The sequence below is a fragment of the Arachis duranensis genome, chromosome 3 (genome assembly GCF_000817695.3).
Source record: "Arachis duranensis cultivar V14167 chromosome 3, aradu.V14167.gnm2.J7QH, whole genome shotgun sequence".
Classification (NCBI taxonomy): Eukaryota; Viridiplantae; Streptophyta; class Magnoliopsida; order Fabales; family Fabaceae; genus Arachis; species Arachis duranensis.
This window is the reverse complement of record NC_029774.3, coordinates 16,101,411-16,123,989: the sequence shown is the minus strand read 5'-3', so window position 1 is coordinate 16,123,989 and position 22,579 is coordinate 16,101,411. Positions and strand designations below refer to the sequence as shown.

Here is a 22,579-nt window from a genome sequence, read left to right as displayed (position 1 = left end):
ACCCGCCTTTTTAACCAATAACGCCGCAGAAAAAAGAAATAATAAAAAAAAAACAGAAAAGGGGTAAACGTATTTAAAATACAACCTTGACAAAATGAAAGAATTAGACCTGTTCACTTCTAGTGTCCTCGTTGCCTACAATACGTAAACATTGCAAGAGGCAGCAGCTATTCCCAAAGGGGGGAAAACTAAACCACTCTCCATACAGTGTCAAGTTATGCAAACTCTGGACACTAATTACAGCGAAGTCATCGTAGGCCAAAAGAACAAACGCTTATACATAGGAATCCCAGGAAAACCACACTATCCAACCGATTCATGATAACTGAGGAAACGTAGATGAGGGTGCAAATGAAGCAGATAAGTCAGCGACTCCTAGAACAATTCAAATTTCTTTTTTAACATGTCCTGCTTCCATCTTGGTAATTTATAGAATGCTTCCTTTTCCATTCCAAAAATACTGTTGAACTCTTCCTCTGACAGATAGGTCTGACCAACACCCAGGCACCGAATAAAGAAATATGTTAATACCACCATAAATCATGAAACAATCATACTATCCGTACACCAAAATCAACTACCAGTATAGAATATACATTAAAATACAAAAATATACGTTTAAAAAGAACTAAACTACATATGTATTTATAAACATACATGGTAGCTGATTTGGTGGCTGAATTTTAGTGTACACCTAGCATCTTTTATTATGAAATTAAAAAGAAAATCATATACCAGCCTTGAGGCTCTGAAATATTATAAATGAAGGATAGACCAACCTCTCTCCGTTTAAGATCAATTCCAGACACATTTTTAGATTTTAATTCATCATAACTGAATATCCTTCGAGAGCCTTGACTATTATCCCTATCCTCCACAATTTCTAGTTTTGGGCTATCAGAGACATGTTCCACAGTTTCCTTGGCTTCTGCAGCTTCTTCTGTTTCAGAAGACGCACTTTCACTTTTAGCTTCTACAAAAGGATCGCAAACTTTATCAAGCACACACAAATGATATATGAACAAAAGTCTATTCCTTTTTTGAAAAAACAAGCATTTGACTTTGAAGATACCATGTGAGCTAGATAAAAGGCTTATAGATTTTTATTAATTTTGAGGAAAAGGCTACAGAACTATAAAGTTGGTATGCCATTTCTTTTATTGCGTCTATAAATATCGCTAGGGTTTCAAAATTTTCCTAAATAAATTTTGAAGGTGTTCCAAAATTGCATTGCAATGTGGAGATCTTGCACAGCCAAAATAATAACACATTTATCATAATTAGAATTGAACAAATAGGATTGATATTCAAAACTACAAAAAAGACAAAACTAAGATGGTGTTGTGAGTGGAAACAGCAAATCAGTTGGGACAATCTGCGCAAAAATATAGATAACCAGTGGTAGTATATCCAGAGCAAAATATCACAGTTGGATAACGAGAGAACTATATTTCTTACCAGTAAAGCTAGTTTGTGTAACAGGACTACCGCCTGACACAGGAGAAACATCGGGGGATTTCTTTTCAGCAGTAAGAACTGATGAAAGAGCAGCTACTGCTGCTGCTCTTTGTGATCCCTGACCTTTTCCGGATGACCTGGGGCTATTAGCAGTCTTGGCTCCAGATGAACTAAATGCTGAGTTTAAGGCAGCTAAAGCTTCTGCTCTTTGTCTTGGTCCTCCTTGGCTTAATCCGTTCAATCTATCCTGGGCCTATCAGAATGCAAAAGATTAATTCGGCCAGGGTCGGTCATGCTTGAGTAAAGGATAACCAAAGGAAAAATGAAAAACAACAAAGAAGCAATATTGAAGCCGGTGAAAAAGAAGTTGAATAGAAGATCACAACTAATGGCCAGTTTCATTAGTATAATAGCTGTGAACCTTTTTTCTCCAATCTATTCAGAAAGGAAAAAGGTGTTTAAACTTCATGAGTAAATCTTACATTTACAGAATTGCAGGGAATGTTACAGAATTAAGAATTTATGATGATAAAAATGAAGACTAATCCTCATTTACAATCATATTAGATTTAGTCCTAATTAAATGAAGAAAAAAATACTAAATATAGAGAAATATTAAAGGCAATACTATGAAATGATCTAAAATACTCTCTACTATTTTCAGATATAATTAGGATATTGTATTTCCTGATTTCTGACACAGATGTAATTACTTCTTGCAACTTTATTTTAGTGCACTTCTCAGTTTAAAGAATCTAAAACATGATATAATGATAGCCAACTATCATGTCATCTTCCCAGGCAATCTCCTGATTTTAAGATGATTGAAGGAACCATACCACATTGGATTTCTCAGAAGATGAACTAAATGCTGAGTTTAAGGCAGCCAAAGCTTCTGCTCTTTGTCTGGGTCCCCCTTTACTTGACGACCCATTCGACTTTTCCTGTTACCATTATGGATTTTAACCCACAACCAAAAAATAATTAAATACAGACTGCCTTTCTCATTGATCTTGGACACTCTCTTACATTTTACAATTCGAATCAAATTACACTCAAATAGTTCAGCTTCAAATAAAGTGTAGAAAATTGTAGAACATTGAGTGGCGTTTCCAAGTATAAAATATTACACATATGAAATGTGAGAAAAATCCAGTAAAAACTATTCCCATAATTCAAATAAATGGTCTTGGTCATGGTGAGTTTATTTTGAATTGAGTGTCCTAAATGTCATGTTATTTGGTAAAAAAGAACTTTAAGATATAATATTATTCAAAGACAAATGAATGGAAATCAAGAAGCATCAAATGAGTTAGAATCTTCATTTTTTGGATCTATTTAAGTAAAGAGATCGCTGATACTAGAATTTCAGTTTAGCTGCTTCATTTGATGTAAATAGAAAACTAAATATATTTGGAAAACTAATTTATTTTGCATCAATCATAAACAGCTTTGCTAATAAAAAAGAACTATACCTCCACAGCATGGCCAATCCCGAAGAGTATCGACACCTTCTTCTGGAATGAGTTCCCATGAACCTACATGTCATTAGGAAAATAAATCGTGAGAAAATTGACAATTAAATTACTTGCTTCCTCAGCATGTAAGCTGGAATGTCTTCAAGATGCTAACAATTTTTTTTGGTATGCTAAATGTCTTCCTCGCAAACCTAAGCACCTAGTCACCTCATCATTTTTCCAATTCATCCTCCTACCATACATGGGAGTACATGCTCTATTAATTTATATTCGAAATTTTATGAAACTTATGTTTGATGACAACACAAATGAATATATTAAACAAGCCACTCGAGTTAAGGTCTGTTCTCAACCACCAGACAAGAAAAATTTGTGACTTTACGGCAGAATATAAAGAGAGGGAGAGGCTGAGAGCAATTTTTTTATTTTTTTTTTATGTTTCTGTTTTCTTCTAAGAGAAACTAGGATGAGAAATATCGATGTTCCATTACATACCATAGCTTTAGCATGATCCCATGAAAAGTATGTTGTGAAAAAGCAAGGTTCATTGCCTTCTGTTACTTTATACAGTGGTACATGTGGAGATAGTCCCTCTAAAGATGCAGCCATATTTATGTATTCCTGAGGCATAATTTCTAGTGTACATCAGTTATTTTAAGTAGTAAGATATATTGGAACAAGAGCAAGAAATTATTTAATATCCTCACCTGGCCAATTTCGAACACATTTTGCTTTTCTTTTGGGTCCACAGAATGACCAACCCAAAGAAACACTTCTGCATGAGTGTCAAGTATAAGGATGTCCTCTGTCAACAAATCATCTTGAGAGAAGTTGTAAACCTCCTCAACCTGCAGAGTAAAATGTAAAAGTAGACTTAGAAGAAATAAAGAACTATGAAAAGCTGCTACTGACAAACTTCCAGTCTTCCAGATAATGAGGAAATTTAAAATAGCAAAGCTGCAGTCACAAAACTCACATGTAATTTCCCTGTATATCCAAAGGAAAAAAAAAAAAAAAACCTGGTCAGTATATTTTCAATTATTAGTGAATAGCTCTGTTATTAGTAGCATTTACATGAAAACAAATGCTACCATTTTTAAATGACAAAGTGAACAAATGTGGATCTCTGATAACATCTTTAGTGACTTTTTTGCTAGTGTAACTTTGTTTTCCTCCAAGGGCAGACCAGAAAGCAGAGCTTTCTGTTCCTTCTCTGGCATGCTTTAAAGCAACTCCTGGCTGAACATGGACAAGCAACACACAGACTAATAATTAATATGGCAATACATTATTGTTATTGTTAATATCCATTTAAACTACAATCAAGTCCACTTAAATAAAAAATGTAAACATAAATAAATACAAACAGTCAAACAACTGCCATCGGGTTTAAACAGAAGGATACAGTCATCACAAGCAAGTTTGAATTATCTGATCTTGAAGTAATCAAGGCTATATAAGTAGAGATGTTAAATAAAGAATAAAGAAATGCAAGAGATTCATGAAGGTAAATATTTAATAGACACTACACTCAAAAAATTTAAATAGTTTGAAACTTGGTTGTTATAGATTTTCATGATAGTGATTGAATAGTTTAGTAGAAGATCCACAGAGGTAATAGACCTCACCCTTAAAAAATCAGCTACTTTTGATGCTAGCTGCTGCTGCTCAAAGGAACTCTGTGTTCCTTGCCAAACAAAAATTATAGAGCCAGATTGCAGGACAAAACATTCAGTAGAATTCAATGATGCTGGCACCTGAATAAATAAGAATAATTATGGTGGACTAGAAGAGAAAGGTAAGCCCTAGCAACATACTTTTGTAGAAAAATGTAACAGTTTAATGTGTACGCACAGCATCAACTTGAACTGCCTTATTGTTATGAACAGAAGTTCCAGAAATTCGAATAAGTGCAATACTTTCTGCCATGTATGTTTCGTCTGATATTTCTTTGTCTGATATTGAACTTTTGTATCGAGAGCTTAAGCCTCCCTAAAACAGGAGAGTTAGTTAAACCAGTTAGTGTCACAAAGTTAAAACATATTTGTTGCTTGAACACAATGAAACTTTGTGATTGATACCTTAAGGACCACCATAGGTTGGAAAAGAGCAATAAACTGTGGTGACTCTTTGCCTTCGTACAGACAACCCTGCAAGAATCACTACAATTATACACAATTCCTGAGCTATATCCCGCAGCTTGACAGTTTGAATACAATACCTGAACAGGTCTGCCCTTCAATGAGTTGAACATCGTATTGGCCAATCGAGTAGCCATTGTTTGGTCCTCCTGAATAGAAAATTTGTTCCAGATTAAGGTAGTCAAAACAAACGTATTCCACTCCATAAAGAGGTGTATGAGGGAAAGAATGATTTGAGAAGAAAGAGAAGGGGGATCATTGAGAGAAACTAGAGAGAACAATTAAAAAATATCTGGGGGACAAGGGATCCTCATTAACAAAGACAGGAAAATATATAACAAAATTTATTGGAAAACAATGGCATCGATATATTTGATATCCTTAAAAAGGCAGTTCTTCACAGCAATGAGAAGTCAAGAACAACAACCAATCATGCCTTGTCACAGTGAAGTCAGCTATATAGATTAAATGGTGACAGGTGACATCATAAACCATGTCTATCGTCAAATCACTAAAATCCAAATACTTTTTAATGGGTTCTTCTCTACTTTTCGTAATCTCTCTGTACATTTAGGTATTGAGCAATCATCTATGCAATTTACTCTCTTTACTGGGCTTTTTTTTCTATTATTTTTCCTAAAGGTCTTCTCCATACATGACTAAACCAAAGGTTAGTTTCTACTATAGGTACAACCTAAACTTCTGCTTTCATTCAAATGTTGAAACAAGCTTATTTATTCCTCTCAAAGAATCCAACTTGTTTAAGAATCAAATATTTTCATAAGTGATTCATTGAAGGGCAGACCTGTTCAGGTATTGTATTCATACTGTCAAGCTACGGGATATAGCTCAGTAATACATTTCGGACACGACACTCATCGATACTTGTCCGACACGCATGTTTACTGTGTCCAACTGTGTTTTAATAAAAAAATAAAAAATGCTTCTCCGGACACGCTTTGACACACCTAAATACCATCACATGTTAGCGTGTCCAGCCTTATTCTTAATGTATTCTTGAAATGAGTTTAGAAATAATATATATTATTATTTATTAAAACAAAAGATATTTTAAATACTTTATATAATTAAAAGAAGACATTAAAAATTATTTTAATATTAATAAAATATCAAAATATCATTATAATTTATCTAAAAAATATTTTATATTTTATATATATGTCGTGTCCGCGTATCTTATATGATTTTAAAATTTGTGTATCCGTGTGTCTAGTATCGTGTCCCGTGTCTGTGTCCGTGCAACATAGTTTATAAACATAAATCCATAGCTTGACAATGAATTCAAGCACTATAAAAGCAAAAATAAATGTTATATAAATCAACACAAAGCATAGTTTGATCACATCTATTTAGAGTATATTTGCACCATTAGATAAAACTAAGAGCATTGTAGTCTAATAGATTTGTTCTAGATTCAATATTGTAGTCTAATAGATTTGTTCTAGATTCAATGTTAAAGATAAACACATTACATTCTCACAATATATGTTGAACTCAAATCAAAAGGACTTACCTTAATGCTGTTTTTGCCAAACCAGCAGCACAAAAAGTAGTCTTCCTTCCTCTCACCAGAGTGGTATGTGTACAGTACAATGTAACAATCTCCACTATAGAATTTACCAATATCCTCCTTTGGCAACGGGGTCTTAGCATTCCCATCAATTCGCCATACCTGGAAAATTATAGCAGGATGACAGGTCACAATTTAGTTACCAAACCAAACATTATCAGCTTATATGCAAGTTACAGAACTATCCATAGCAAGCATTGGCGATTACACCACCTCAGCTCCACTCCACTTGAATTTAGAGTAACTACAGTTGCTCCAAACTTACTCTATTAGGAAAATTAAAAACTCACCTCCAACTTTCCACCTCCTTCGAGCAAAGGTGGAATTTCCTCATTTACTGGGGTGCTACTTTTTGCCATTCCTTTGACACCTATGCCTTGTTGTTTGAGCAAAGCTGACAGTACATAGAACACCAACTTGTCAATATGACTAGCTAGACATAGTAACAAGACAAGGTACAAGAAAGAATAAATAATGTTCACCTGCAACCTTGCCTCTTCCTTCTTCAGTACCAGCAGTAGCAGATGCTGACGGCCAAGAATCAAAGTTGGACTTAAATGAATGTGTTTCATAACCTTGAATAACCCTGGTTATCCTTGTAGATTTTGGCCTATTTTGGCTTGCAACAAACTCCTGGTGACACACAACAGTGAAGTAATGAATCCAGTTCTAATTCACGCCTGAAAGACTAGATCTGATGTGGAAAATGGACATTACCTCAGCTGTTTGGCAAGCTGCTTTTCGTTCATCAACTTGTGTTACCCGACCAACCCAGACAAATACCTCAGCACCACAGTCCAGTAAATAACATTTGTTATTCTCCAGCAGTGATTTAGAAAGTTCACCGTCAACAGCCTTGGCCTCACCATCAATGATACTACAAGGACATAACATATTGAGGTGATTTTCTATTTAATATCAAAATGAAGCAATTCCAACTATCATACCAACTATTTTGTGCTTAACAACACATGATCCCATCATCATATCCTCCTAGTTAGGAAACAGAGAACCAAAGTGAATACAACAATTGTTTTGGATGGGGAAGGGGGAAAAAAAGATAGATGGCAACAAGCACCAAAGACAAGACATCTTTATGCTTCAGATATTAGCCTGTGATTTTATGTCACTTAAAACACTCACTAATGATGACCGCAAAATACATAAATGCATGTCTCTTGCACAACTATATGCTACCAAAAATGGTATTCCACATGTAAAGATTTATACACAAATTCTATAAAGAAAAGGGATTTGGCAGCAACAACCATTCGTTCTTAAAGGGATGACGCTGTGCCTTCCTAAAATGACAAATTTTTCAATAAATATGGTGGGGACTAGCATGAGGTTCAGGAGTTGGGAGAAAGACAAAAACATACCTATAAAGTTGAGCAGGAATTGTCTCCGGAATGAGATCATCGTCACTGATTACTTTCTTTCCAATGGGAGCAAAACCACCAAAAAGAACCCAAAATTCACCTGAATCTGACTCGGTATCTAACTTGCCGTCATCTACAGGAGAGAGAGAGATCTCATATAGGTATGAACAAAAAAGTATCTTAAGAACACATTTAGAATTATATAACAGGATTTTTGACAATTGATAAACTTTCATTACCAACAATTGCCACATCACATTTCCCTTCATGATATTTTTCCTTCAAGAACTGTATAACTTCCAAGGCCTTTGCTCTTTCCTGAATGTTAGAATTTGCACCATTGAATTGATAAATCTTATTCTGACTGTCAAGGATGAACACATCATCATGATTCAATGATGACCTGGCAAAAGGCACCTGCCAAAAGAACAAATAAATAACATTTCCACCAAAGAAAACGACATTCATAAGTATAGAACACTATACCTGTCTTAATCTGACAACTCTTTTCCCTCTGCATATATACAAGCGCGTTTCAAACTTCTCTTCTTCTGGTGTTTTAAATCCAGATGCAACACCCCCTTCCAATGGTATTATACAAGGCTTGAAATATGACAAGAACTTGTCAGATTCATGTCCTTCGACTTCCCTGTGCTGCACTGCTCGTCCTCCAAGAGCAGCATCAAGTTCAACAGCTTTAATGGCTGCTGTTCCAGCCTCATCCTACATGAGACGTCACATGTCAGAAAAGATTATTATTAATAAAAAATAAATAATAAAAGATTTCATGAATTCCCAAACAACTATGAATCATTGAATACCAGGCTCCTCCAAACAATAGATATTGAACTCATTTAAAAATTGTGCAAGAGGAATAAAATAAAATAAATTAAATGAAACATAAAGCAACCTTTAGAAAGTTCATCGTTTAGAATTCCTAAGTAGTCACTTTTAATTTTAAGTGGAAAGGAAACAAAACTAATGTAAGATGAATGACAGAAAAAAAAACAAGATCAAGATCAACGATGACATACTACATTCAAAAGTTTGTCATCTTCACTTTAGAGTGAAATAATGCAAGATGGATGAAGATTGAAGAAAGAACTTAAAATCCTATTTCATGATCAAGGACAGTAAATGTTCAAGCTTACCTGACTAGTATCCTTTCCAAGCCAGAAGTGTAAATCATAATAATAATTGCCTCCTTTTCCTTGCGTTGTCTGCAATACACATGATTGTAAAACCAAATCTTTTAACAAAATAGAAATAGCCGTACCTTCCATCAAATAATATAAATTAAGGCATTAAGCTAAAGGTTCTGAAGCTATATTTTCACAAAAATATGAACTGTGTCCAAAGCTTTCCCTGTTTATTATTTTGCAAGCTGTGCTTTTCAGCCCATAACTGTATGTTTAAACCCGTCAGTCCATCACACTTTTGACCATCCTGAATAGAAGTATCATTTACCTACCTTTCTCTTCTGTGCCAGATTTGAATCATAACATGCAAATGCTTATCATAATTTCTTTTACCAACTCAGTAACTTTTTTTTTTAGGGTGGGTGGTGGGTGCATACTTTGCAGATTATTCAGCCTCTAGTATCATAGTGTAGCCACATATGGAAATCACAAACATCTAAATGAATCCAAGCTAATATTGGTTCTAGGTCACACCTGCAAAATAATGTAAGAATCCCCCATGTAGAATTTCCCATATTCAGATTTGGGCAACGCAACTGGCTGAAAATTCTCAATCCTCCAAATCTCGGTCCCTCTACAACAAGTTAAGTTCAAAACTTCTCAAAGTATATAGCAACTTCAATGTACAACAATATCACATAATCCATGCTCATACCTACATATTAATTACATCTGTTTGATGATTTTCTACCAAGTATATTTTTGTTTTACTTCTCACCTTTAAATACTTACATTTTTTGGGTACACACTTTTCACCTTTAATTTTATTCATCTACAAATTTAACAATACGAAATTGTAGCTTCCAGAACTTATTTGTCATAAATCACTCTTTATTCAAAGGATACACTCTTTGACCCACTCCTTGGAATGCAGGATCCAAAACTTTTGTAGAGCTAGACATGGTTATAAGTTCCTTCTATAACATTCGTCTTTTTCAGCAAACCCGGTGTCAGTATTTAACTGCAAAGGTAAATTTACAAGTAAAGTAACATAGTTAAAGTTCATAATTGTGGAAAATAGCAGCAGCAACAAGCTTTCACTTTCCACAGCCAGAATATCTTTATATTTATCATTGACATTGTAAGTATACATCTCTGCTATAAATTTACTTTTAATTTCATAAGTAACGTTATATATGAACAATCATGAGAAGCAAAGCATCTGATACCTTTTCTGGGATAGAAAACAAACATCGGGTTAACAACATAGGAAAAATGGCTAAATCAAGGACTGGAGAACAATTTAGGTCCAATGAAATGGGTAACAACATTACAAAAATAATGTTTTTCTTCAAAAGGGAAACAAATAAAGAAAAAAAAGGGTGCACATGGGAGGAGGGGGTGGAACCCGCTGCACAAGCATCTTGCGTTAAAGGCCACACCCAAAGAGACACATGTAGGCTGCCTAACCTGACACCTTGCGTCAGCGGCTGATAAAGAAAAAGAAATTTTTACATATCAAGAAAAATAACCATTTTTCGGTTATGTTATTTTAAATAATGAATTTTTATGTTTCATGAGAATGAAGTAGTAGATAAAACTATAACTAGAGAACATCTGTAACATTAGTAGGAACAGAAAATAGAAGTATAGGTAATTAACTAATTATGGCCATATGTGTTTAAGAATATCCATAGGCCATGTCAATGTATGTTGTTGGCAACTAAGGGTGCGTGTGGTTTGCGTTTTCATTTTCTGTTTTCATTTTTAGTTTTTTCTGTTTTTTGGATTTTGTGAAGGAAAAAGTGAAACAATGAAAACAATAAAATCCTGTTTTCTATTTTCACCTCCTGTTTTCACTTTTTTCTTCACAAAATCCAAAAAACAAAAAACACTGAAAATGAAGACAAAAAATGAAAACGCAATCCAAACGCACCCTAAAATTCCAAAAATAAGAGTATTTTCAAGAGATTTTAATTAGCTGCAATGAGATAAAATCATTAACAGCTTCAACTAAGAGGATCAGTATTCAAACATTTCTGATAATAACCAAAAATAATGTGTAAACCAATTAAGTTACTTTCCTAAAACTTTCCAGTTTTACAAGCAAAATAAGAATTTTGTTTGTGACACAATTTAACACTGGCTGTCGCTCATCCTCCCGTTCCTGCCACAACTGTAGGATACTAGTTTCTAAAGTTGAATTATTCAATCCAACCAGCTCCTTTGAATTCCAGTCAACCAAGTATTTTTTAGGACAAAAGTTGGACACTTTGGCCATTCAATGAAGACTCTAGCAATCGCACTGATAATATTGTTGTCTCATTTCAGATTTTCATGTTACCTTATTTCCCAATTGTCTTTCATAAAAAGGTTTAGCCTAAAGCTATATTAAATACTAAGAGACAACTTCTTTCAGTTGTCTAAAGTTATTTGCAAGATAGCAACAAGTGAAAACATCAGGATTGGTATGTCTAAATCGCACATCCATGTTGAGACAGTTGCCAGCTCAATATTTCATCAGGAGAAGATTGTGAAAATTTACACTCTCTAAAGTGCTACTCTTTTTTTTTTTTTCTTGACTCCTTATTCCTCATCAACTTCAATCCAGATTAAAAAAAAATCACATAATCATCAATATTTGGCACTCAAGTGGCAATAGTTACATTTTCCCTCTTCGTCCTTACCTCCCTCTCTCTCATGCCACATATTCCCGAGAATACCTCAAATTTGTAGCTCAAATTGGGATTACTTCTTCGCCCAATGAACCAAACATCAACAAGTTACCTGAACAACCTATCTCTACCATGTTCGAAGCTCCCCATTTCTATAATCAGGTAGATACTCTAAGCCTAGAGCACCATTACGAGCTTAAAATGATCAAAAAATATTCCTCCTCTTTTGCTTGCTCCACCACATAACATGTCTCAAATCCAAGTCATTAATAAACAAAGGTAAATAGTAGGGTAAAGCATACCATATTTTCAAAATCCAACATGCTATCTAAGATTATAGCTAATTAGCTATGCACTCAAAGGCAGAAAAACATGGAATAATAAGCAATAACTGATCGAAACTAAGAATCAAATATAAAATAAAAATCCAAATATTTAAAACTACAATTAAGATCTATCTCCTGTCCTAATGCTCATTCGGCCATTGCTCTCTCAAATTAAAAGCAAAAAGTCAAAACTTCGAAATTGTTCGAAACTTCTAAAACACAAAGCCAAAAACGAAGCAACAAACAAACAAAAACAAAATTGCGAATTGCAAGAAAAGCATGAACATAGAAAATTCCAATCCCGAAAATCAGCCAAAAGGCATAAAGGTAACATGAACATCACAGGAAAAGATAAAAACCATGGAAGTGGATAGAATCAGAAAACAACGAAGAACGAAGAAAAAGCAAAAGATCGTGGTGAAATTGAGCAGAGTAATGATTGAAATTGACGAATACCTGAGATCGAAGCGGTGATTATGGGGTTTGAAAAAAAAAAGGAGAAGGAGAAGAAGATAGCTTGAAAAGAAAAGTGAATAATTGCGTGCCTTCTTTTCTCTCTCTAACTTTTGAGCCTTTTGAGATCTGCAATTCAGAGCGAGAGAGAATGTGTATGCGTGTTGCAGAGAAAAAGAGGGTAATCTATGAATGGATGAATTATTATTATGGCGAACGATGATGATGAATGACAAGGGTGGTGAAATGAATCAGAACGTGGAACAAAGATTATAAATAATTAATAAAAGAAATAAAAATTATATATATATAAGTGACCGAAAGAGAGAATGAGAAAAAGGAGTGTAATGTTTTTATGTCTCACTAAATGGATAAAAGTTCACACTAAAGATTTTTCAGATTATAAAATATATATGAGGTAATCAAAATTTTAACGTACACATTAAAAATAATTGATAATGGACAAAATTAATCTGCCATTAAAAAGCACCATTTTTATTAAGTTGAGTGTATACATGGCTGATAAAACGGTAACTTAACATTTTTTTATCATTGTTTAGAATATGATAAAAAAATAAGAAATTTTTTAATTTAAAAATAAAAAAATTAATATTAAAGGGTAGAGTATCTTTATTATATCCTAATCCTAATTTTATAATATTCTTTAGAAGTGCTAACAAAAATAAGAGATTACAATCATATCTAAATTTAAAAATTGGAAGAGAGTATTTTTAAGAGCAAATAGTTTAAGTGAGATGAATCATTCACCATCAAAGAAAAAGAAAAAAATATTATTTTAATAGTGATAAATGCTACCATAGAATTGAGATAGTATCATTAAAATCGTGAAAAGTGAAAAATTTAGAAAGATAATTTGTTTTTTATGTCCTTTGTGTAAAGTTATTAGAAGTCTTTTTTAATATTCATATCTTGTTCTGTTCATCTTTAATAAAGCAGAAACTCAAATGCTAATTTATTATAACATTCACTTTCAGTAGGACACAATACTATTCGAGTGAGAAAATAGACCTAGATGATGTAAGTGAAAAAGTGATGTTGAGCATGAATACTAGGATGAGAGCTGAAATTAGTAACTTTAGAAAGTTGATAATTAGATTGTATTAGATTGTATATGAGAATGAGGATATTGTGTGTGATGGCTCTCTACAATTTAGTAAAGTAATGGGTTGGGTTGTATCTGATTTCTTTGCATGAATAATAAATCTTTTGTTAATTTTAAAATAAGAGAATTTGTTATTTTTCATCTCGAATATCCTAAACAATGATAAAGAATGCCAATTCATTGTTTTATTGGCTTCATAGACACTAAACGAAAACGGAGCTCTTCTAATAACAGAATAATTTTGTCTATCGTTAGGCATATTTTGTGTATACATTGAAATTTCAATTTTGTCGGGTGTATTTTTGTGACTCAAAAAAATTTCATGTGTACTTTTTGTATATTTACTCTTTTATTTTTAGTAGAAATGGTAAAAAAATATACACCCATGAATACAAAATACCTATGAAAATTAAAGAATAAACCGTAATGAAAAATTTAACAGAGACCTATAAAATTCCAATAAAGACTGAGACCTACCTCAAGAATAAATGAGGAGTGGTGATATACCTTAACATTGTAATTTTTGGTGTTTTTCAAAATTGTGGAAAGTACACAAATTGGAGTATCCAATTTCATTGCAAAGAGAGAGAGGGCACAAATCAGACCCAGGGTTTTCCGAAATCGGATCAAGGTTTTCTACCAGTACACAAATCGGACCTAGAATTTTCAGTACCTCAAATCGAACGGTCTGATTTCTCTTGGATAGCCATCATACGCCAGTGAATCACCATACACCCCCATAACTCAAGTATACACCATTCTTTTCATCATATTAAAAATAAAAAATTCTAAATGAGGATGGATGATGGGATTAAAATACCTATTCTATGGGATCCATGAAATTTTCGTGAAGGAAAATTCACTTAGTTTATTCTTTTATATATAATATATATTTTTTATTTTATTTTATTTTAATTTATATATTAAAAATTTTGTGTATATGTTGTGAATTTTTTTAAAAAATTTAATATTCATCAATATCCAAATATATTTGCTTCTCCTATGAAAAAAGTAAATCGGGACTCGTGACAGGAATGGAACGGAAACAATAGATGTTTTACTAAATAGGGATGGAGAGTAGGAGAAGGGTCCTGTGAAAGAGAGTAATGATTTAGAGCAAAGGAATTACTTAATAGACCAAGAAAATCAAGAATAACATTATTACTGTAAATCTGTTTTTCTGTTATAACAGTTTTACTATTGATATTAACTTGGTCTATGTAAAATGCTATGTATAAATAGCTAATAGTATATATTTGTGGTTTACGCTCTCTTATTCTAATATTCAAGTTTAGTTTCTTTCATTGCAAGTTGCTACAATTCTCTCTCAATTCTTTATTCTGTTTTTCAGTTTTGTTTTTACATTCTTTGAGAGTTTATCATTAGATTTTTGATATTCAAATTGTTGTTCTATAAAGCTTTTATGGTATCAAGAGTTAGGTTGATTCATAGCTTCTATAAATCAAAATTCTAATGAATCCACTCCTTCCAATACTGTTATTTTTGCACCAATCATCAATTCTCTACCACCAAATTTCTTCAATCATCGCCCATTCAATCCCGTTACTGATAAATTTGGAGAAAACAATCATAAAACCTGGTTGCAACAAGCTTTAGTTGCAATCAAGGGACAAGATCCTGAGGACCACTTATTTCAGACGTGTTCCTTAATAATTTTCTTCCTTTACAGATCAATAAGCTAGGATTGAGTCCAAACAATATAAACAATGGGACAAGATGATCACAATTTGGGTTCATGGATGTTGGCCTCCAAGGAATCGGAATTCAAAGACAAGATGGTTGGCTGCACTTTCAGCTATGAAATCTGGGAGATAATAGATGAATATTTTGCAATTCAACAAAGTACAAAATCAAACTGGTGAAGGAATAATTCAAGACTCTTCAAAGATCAAGCAAATCACTGATTCTCTAGCAACATTAGGTAAACCTCTCACATCTAATGAACATAAAGAGACTATCTTGGAAGAATTCACTGAAAATTTTCAAATGCTTCTAACTATTATTAATGCTAAACTTGAGTTTTATAATTTGTGTGAAGTTGAAACTCTTGTTCTTTCACATGTTGAGATGCTAGAAAATTTTCGAAAATCTGAAAATGTGATGCTGCAAGCTAATTTTGCACAAACTTCATTCTATTCTATACTAAATAACATGAGAGCACTAACATTTCGAGAAATAAGCAGAGGTTTTAGACTTTTTTAAAGAAGAGACAGATCTTATTATCAACATCTAATACTATAGTGCCAAGTTTGTGGTCGAATTAACAACATAGCTTGGTATTGTTTTCACATATTTGACCAAAAAATTTTTCTACCATCTCAAAACCAAGCTACAAGGATAAACAATTACACTCCATCATTCTATAAAAATGAAATCATGAAACTTTCAGTTCTGTCTAAAATAGTTTAAAAATTTTATGATTTAACTAAAATATGCTGAGCATATTTTTTTGAATAAATACAAAAGAAAAATAATTTTTTAGAATAAGTTTTATGATTTAGAATTTATAATTTAGAGTTTAGAATTTAGATATTAGATTTTAAAATTTAGGATAAAAAATAATTTTAAAAAACTGATTTGTATTAACAGAAAAAATAACAATTATCTAGTTAATTTTTTTTAATGTTATAACATGTTACACATCCTATACACTATTATAAAAAAAATTATTTAATTTTAATCACCTTATTTTATTCTATTTTCACTTGATAATCTAATATTTGGGATACAATTTACATTAATATTCTTTATAATGTGCAACATGTTATAAAATTAAAAAATAATTATATAATTATTTTTTTAGTCAACACCCCTATCTCTTTCTCATTGTTTATTTTCTCTCTCTTTTCATATATCTAACTACAACTACTTTAAATTGGTTAGTAGTTAAAAGAATTTAGATTTTTTAAATTTTAAATTTTACTTTAAATAATAAAGTATAATCTATTATCATTTATTTCATAAGTGGGACTAAGAGAAAACGTGAGAGAGAAAATATTCAATGGTGAAAAATCTTACTTTATTCTCTAAAATGAAAATTTAAAATTTAGAGGATCCAAATTCTAAAGAAATGTTATACAATACCTAGACAGAAACACCAAAAAAAAAAGACAGAGAATTTGTTAAGATTTATATTTTTCATAAAACTTTTTCATAAACCACTAGAGTCAGTAACAGTTTATATTATATTTTAGTTTGTACGTAAATTGTGATAAAATCTCATAGTTTATAATGATAGTTAATTTTTATATAATTTGTAATCTACATTAGCGATTTATGTATAGATTTTGAAACATCTACACCTTATAGTGGTTTATATAAAATAAGTATAAGATCGAAATGAAATTATTTTAAAAATATTGTAATTAAGTCATTTTGACATACAATTTATTTAAATATAAAATTTTACCTATTGATGATCTATTAATCCATAGGTAAGCCACTACACAAGTTAATATTTTAGCAAAAAATAGAACATAAAACTGAAGGAGAAAATGTGACTAATCAACTAATAAGCATGTATAGTACAACTATGATTGCCATAGTCTTAATTAACCATCAGAATTAGTTTCAATGGCACGATTCACTATAAAAAATTACTAGAATAATGACCGATTTTAGCTATTGAAAAAATTGGTTGCTAATAGCGACTGATTTAGTGACCGATACAGAATTTCTTGGATCAGAAAAAAATTGGTCGCTAAATCAGTGACTAAATTATATTGAGTGACCGATTTTAGTGACCAACAAAATCGGTCACTAATAACAGCCGAATTAGCAACCGATAAGTTTATTAACTAGAATAAAATCGGTCGTTGTTTTTTAATTTAGTGACCAAATTAGTAACCAAAACAGGAGAAGTAACATCTTTAGGATTCTTGGTCACAAAATCGGTCGCTATTTTTTAATTTAGCAACCGATAGAGAAATAGGATGAAAAATTGTTTGGTCACTAATTCAGTCGCTAAGGCAATGGTAACTAAATCGGTTGCTAAGTTTGTTAAGATAGCGACCGATTTTAGCTACTAACAAAATGGTCACTAATAGCAACCGAATTAGCCACCGATAAGTTTTTACACAACCCGAATAAGGTTGGTCGCTAAAATCAGTCGCTAATTTTTAGTTTACCGACCAAATTAGCAACCAAAACAAAGTGGTAACATCTTTGGGACTCTTGGTTACAAAATCGGTCGTTATTTTTTAATTTAGTGACCGATTTTACAACCGATAGAGAAATAGGGTGAATAATTATTTGGTCGCTAAACCTGTGGTCTTTAAATCGGTTGCTAATTGTTAAGATAGCGATCAATTTTAGTGACCAACTAAAAAATACTATTATAAACTAATAAATCACTAAATTGGTCACTAATTTAAATCAAATAAGATAGTTACTGAGTAACCCTCACTAAATCCTAATTCAACTCCCTTACACTATTCTCATCTTCTCCAAACAATTACCGAGTTACCCGTTGGAAGCATAACACCGTCTTCTAAGTTACCCACACCATTATCGTCTTCTTCATCGCAGTGTCGTTTTCGTCATCTTTAGATTGCAATGCCTTCTCCTAAGGTCTCATCGTTGTCGTCTTCTTAAGTCTCGGTGTCGTTGCCTTGGGTCTTTTAGATTTCAGCGGCGTGGTCATCGTCTGAATTCACAAATCATCTCATCATCGTCCAAATCTGACTTTCTCATTGTCGTGCCATTCTTTTCTCACCATCACATCTTCTGGTCGCGCCGCTTCCTTTGCTCACTCCTTCGTTGTAGATTCAGATCTACCGTTGGTCATTGTCGCATAGTTCATTTCTCACCACCACCTCTTCTAGTAACTTCTTCTCCAACAACAACAACAACAACAACAACAACAACAACAATAACAACAACAACAACAGTCCTCTGGTAACTTTTTTCAAACTAATTTATTTAATATTCTGTAGCCTCAAATAATGATCATTTGTTGCTGGCAGAAGGATAATGTATCTAATCAGTGCAAGCACATAGTCCACCTTCTCACGAATGAGCAATCTCGGCTTTGAATTCCAGATGCAATTGATCTTGTAATTCTTTGTTTCTTTCTGATATCTTGCCTTCTCTTTATCTGATTCAGATTTTAGGTACGTCAATTTCTCCACTAGTATCTTAATATTTATGTGATTATTTGATTTTTGTTATTATGTTTCTAATTAACACATTTTGAGAATCAAACATAATTAGGTAACTATTTTTTATAGTGCTGATTTTTTTATTTAATTATGCTGTGATTGTGTCTCATTTCGAGAATCTAATCGAATTATGTAAAACTACTGCATTTTTGGTATCTCGAACCATAGCCAACTACCGCAACTATTTTCAAACCACAGAGAATAACGTTGGTGCAGCGAATGGTAGTTTTACAGAACTGTTGGCAATTGATGGAGCTGCATATGATTCCATTTACCATTTAATGTGTTTCTTAGTTGCTTGTAATTATCTGACTACTTAATTAATTTGTGGTCTCTAAGTTTTGAAAAAGATGAATTATTATTTACTCATGGTCAAATTGGTATGTATGTATGATCATATATACAATTTGAATTTTGAATAACTGTCTGAGCTTGATGCTTGTGTTCTGCAATTGTTTTGTTTCATGGCCTTCTGACATCTCAATGATAACCCAAGAACCATAAGAGGAATTGGAAAAACATGCAACATCAGGGTATCGTGAAAGAGACAATAGTGAATACGTTAGAGCAAAGCCTAGCCTGTTAAGAGCAAAGCCTGACCTGGCCTGGTCTGTTTCCACCCCTACTTGGGAGGTTACTTCCTTTTGCTTGTCACCTTCTTTGGTTCTTCTAGGGGCTTCTTTGGTTGTTCTTCTCCTCTTTTGTTCTTGCCTAAATTCTTTCAATAACTTCCTAAATATATCAAAGCTCAAACTAACTCCAACAAACATTAATTAAAGCACAAAAATCTCAATTAAAATATGAAAATCACTAATTTTATTCAAAGAAATAATAAAGAAAACAACTAAAGATGCTCATGCATTACCGGCCACCGCAAAACCATCACCACTACCTCCTCCTCCTCCTCCTTCTTTTTCTTCTTTGTGCAAACCAGGTGCGCTGTCGCCTCCACCATCCCCCTTTCTACCAGCGATCACCACGCCATGGCCACACCCTATTTTCTTTTCTTACATTCCCTATCTCTGTCCCTTTTTCTCTCGCGACCCTCCTCTTGTTTTCTCCATCTGGCCCTCACCCAATCCTTCTTTCTATCTTGACCTCTCTCACTGAACAAAATGAACAGCAACTCCTGGGTCCCTGAGCAGAGCCCCTATTCCTCCTTCCCGTCATGACCAAAATCATCGGCGCCACCCTGAACTACAGCAACTAACCAGGCACTGCTACCTTTTCCACTAGTCCCCTGCTCCAGTGTAATGTCCCTTTCAAACATGTCAAAAAAAACAAAAATATTTGAGAAATTAACTCGGTGTACGTTTAGAGTCATCAACAAAACATGAACACTTTCTTAATCTATAACCATCTCGCAAAGCCTTCCCACCACATTTACAACTTTCACAATTTCTTGTGATGTCGCACATAAACCGATCTCACACAAACCGTATCCAAAGAAAAATAGGGTATCGCATATGACACCAAACAAACTCAAGCTCAAGGAAAAGAATTCATAATACAGAAAGTAAAGGATGAAAATCATAGACAGTGTTCACAAGAGTTCGGAAGGCTGAATAGAATTCTAACTAAATATGAATACATAGATATGGTGAAGTGTATCAGAAACTGAATTAAATCATAATTAATTTAAACTTATCTTAAAATTAATGTAATTACTTTTGATGAAATAGTCCTCTAAAGATAATAAGTTCAGGTTAATAAAATAAATCATAAATAATCTATAATAAAAGTTTAAAAAATATGGATTGTTACATCCAGCACCACATGCTGCCACTCTCCTCTGGTCACTGCCTCTATAACTCCATCTCTCCCTTAATTTCTTGCTTTGTTCTTCATTATAGGTTCTTGAACAAACTCATTTTCAAGTCATTTAATTTTAGTTTAATTTAATTTAGGTTTAATTAGAATTTCATTTTTAATTTTGAATTAGTCTTGAGCTTTAGTTAGATTTAATTTTCTATTTTAGTAGATTTAGGGGGTTAAAATAGGATTAGAATAGATTTTTAAACTCTGTGATACTGTTGAAAGTGTTGGAAATTGATTGAATGGATGAATTATGTTGCTGATCTTGTGTTGTTTATGCTAAAGTTAATGAATTGATGTTGAAGAAATGCTTGTTTGTGCTATGTCTTGTTATTTTTACTTTTGCACGCCAAGTGTCCGATTATAAGTCTCTATGTCTATTGTCCGTTTTAAATTGTATGTTGTAGCTACCATGTGATTTAGAATGTTTGGTTTTGCATGGCATAATTCATTAAGTCTAATTGTGATAAAGGATTGTAACATGTTAAAAATTATTTGCTGCTTGAGTTTTGAGTATGTATATTGTGTGTAAATACCAAGTTGGTTTCTTTGAAAAATTGAATTTCAATCACAAAACAACACACTCTAACATTCTTCTTTTGCACAATCTATCACAATTTCATCAATTCTTTTAGTGCCCAAGTGTTTTTGAGCTCTTTTGACTTGTTTGTTGATGCGTCCGCATCTTTAGTAGATTTTTTACATTATTTTCATGGTTTCTTAGAGTTAATTACAGTTTCTTCCATCTAAACTAACTGATTTGAGATATTCTTGGCTACTAATATGCTTTCTAAGTGCTTTCAAGAAATCCAAGTAAAAGAGAAAAAAACCAATTAGCAAAAGAAGCACATTCAAGGGCAAGCCAAAAGGAGTGGCGTGCAATGCCACAATAGGGTGTGCAATGTGCCCCAAGCCAAGACCAAGTGGCGTGTAACGCCACCACTATGGGTGTGCAACGCTCTCCTATTTCAAGAAGAATGGCGTGCCACATCATGTATGCAGCATGCAATGCCTTCGGCCAGAGAGAAGAAGCGGCGTGTAATGCCACCCAACCAGTGTGCAATGCCATCGGCCATGGGAGCTCACCAAGTTGGCATGCCACTTCCTCAACCAAGCATGCAACGCCTTCGAAGGCCCTTTAAGTTGGTGTGCAATGCCATACATTGGTGCGTATCGCCCCCAAGCAAAAGAGGAGCTAGCGTGTAATGCCATTCACTGGCGTGCAACGCCTAGGACTGTTGGGAGGACTCACCAAGCTGGCATGTAATGCCATGTAAGGGCGTATAACGCCCCTGAAGAGTGAAGCACGTGGCGTGTAACACCACTCCAAGGCGTGTCACATTGTTAACCCCTGGGAGGCGCACTAAGTGGGCGTGCCACGTGAAACCAGGCGTGCAACGCCTTAAGCCCATTCAAGAATGGCGTGCCACGCCAAAGCCCAAAGTGCAATGCCAAAGAAGCCCGCTCCACTGAATGTGCAATTTCAATTAAGGTCATGAAAGATTCTATTAGGATGCAATTTGATTTGAATTAGATTTGATTAGGATTTGAATTATTGTTACTGGTTATCTTATTCTTCATAAAAGATAAGATTTAGTTTTGAATTTGAATTTTAGGTAAACCTACGATATAAATAAGTGACATTGTTCACAGAAAAGGGGATCCAGACTTAGCCGCGTTCTCTTTCACCTTTATTTTTTCATCTTTCTCCATGAGTCACGAATTTCTTTGTCAAAGGGATTAGGAGCTCTATTTATGTTTTCATGGATTATTAAGCTAAGTTTTATTCTATTTTGAATTATTGCATTGATCTATTTTAAG

At 33.3% G+C, this 22,579-nt stretch overlaps 1 protein-coding gene across 1 annotated transcript; it reads right to left on the bottom strand.

Annotated features, from left to right (window-relative positions):
• Positions 1-60: 60 nt before the first annotated feature.
• Positions 61-12,895, bottom strand: LOC107474592 (villin-2). The gene is made up of 23 exons (XM_052258782.1): positions 12,644-12,895; positions 10,093-10,207; positions 9,721-9,820; positions 9,199-9,267; positions 8,534-8,770; positions 8,287-8,464; positions 8,048-8,180; positions 7,386-7,545; positions 7,151-7,301; positions 6,959-7,062; positions 6,612-6,770; positions 5,158-5,226; positions 5,018-5,086; positions 4,791-4,928; positions 4,565-4,693; positions 4,011-4,175; positions 3,644-3,784; positions 3,432-3,557; positions 2,934-2,996; positions 2,298-2,402; positions 1,459-1,711; positions 780-973; positions 61-489 (listed from the first exon to the last, which is right to left on the bottom strand). The coding sequence occupies exons 2-23, from the start codon at positions 10,146-10,148 to the stop codon at positions 376-378; spliced, it is 2,913 nt and encodes a 970-aa protein (XP_052114742.1). The 5' UTR covers positions 10,149-10,207; positions 12,644-12,895; the 3' UTR covers positions 61-375.
• Between the last annotated feature and the right edge of the window lie 9,684 nt (positions 12,896-22,579).

What these genes read in the sequence shown, in the direction of transcription:
- LOC107474592 (XM_052258782.1), bottom strand. Translation starts at nt 10,148, where the DNA reads ATGTCTAGCTCTACAAAAGTTTTGGATCCTGCATTCCAAGGAGTGGGT. An exon ending in TGAAGGGCAGACCTGTTCAG is followed by an intron (nt 5,087 to 5,157) that starts GTATTGTATTCA and finishes TGATTCTTGCAG; the next exon opens with GGTTGTCTGTACGAAGGCAA. An exon ending in ATGTGTTCGAAATTGGCCAG is followed by an intron (nt 3,558 to 3,643) that starts GTGAGGATATTA and finishes ATTATGCCTCAG; the next exon opens with GAATACATAAATATGGCTGC.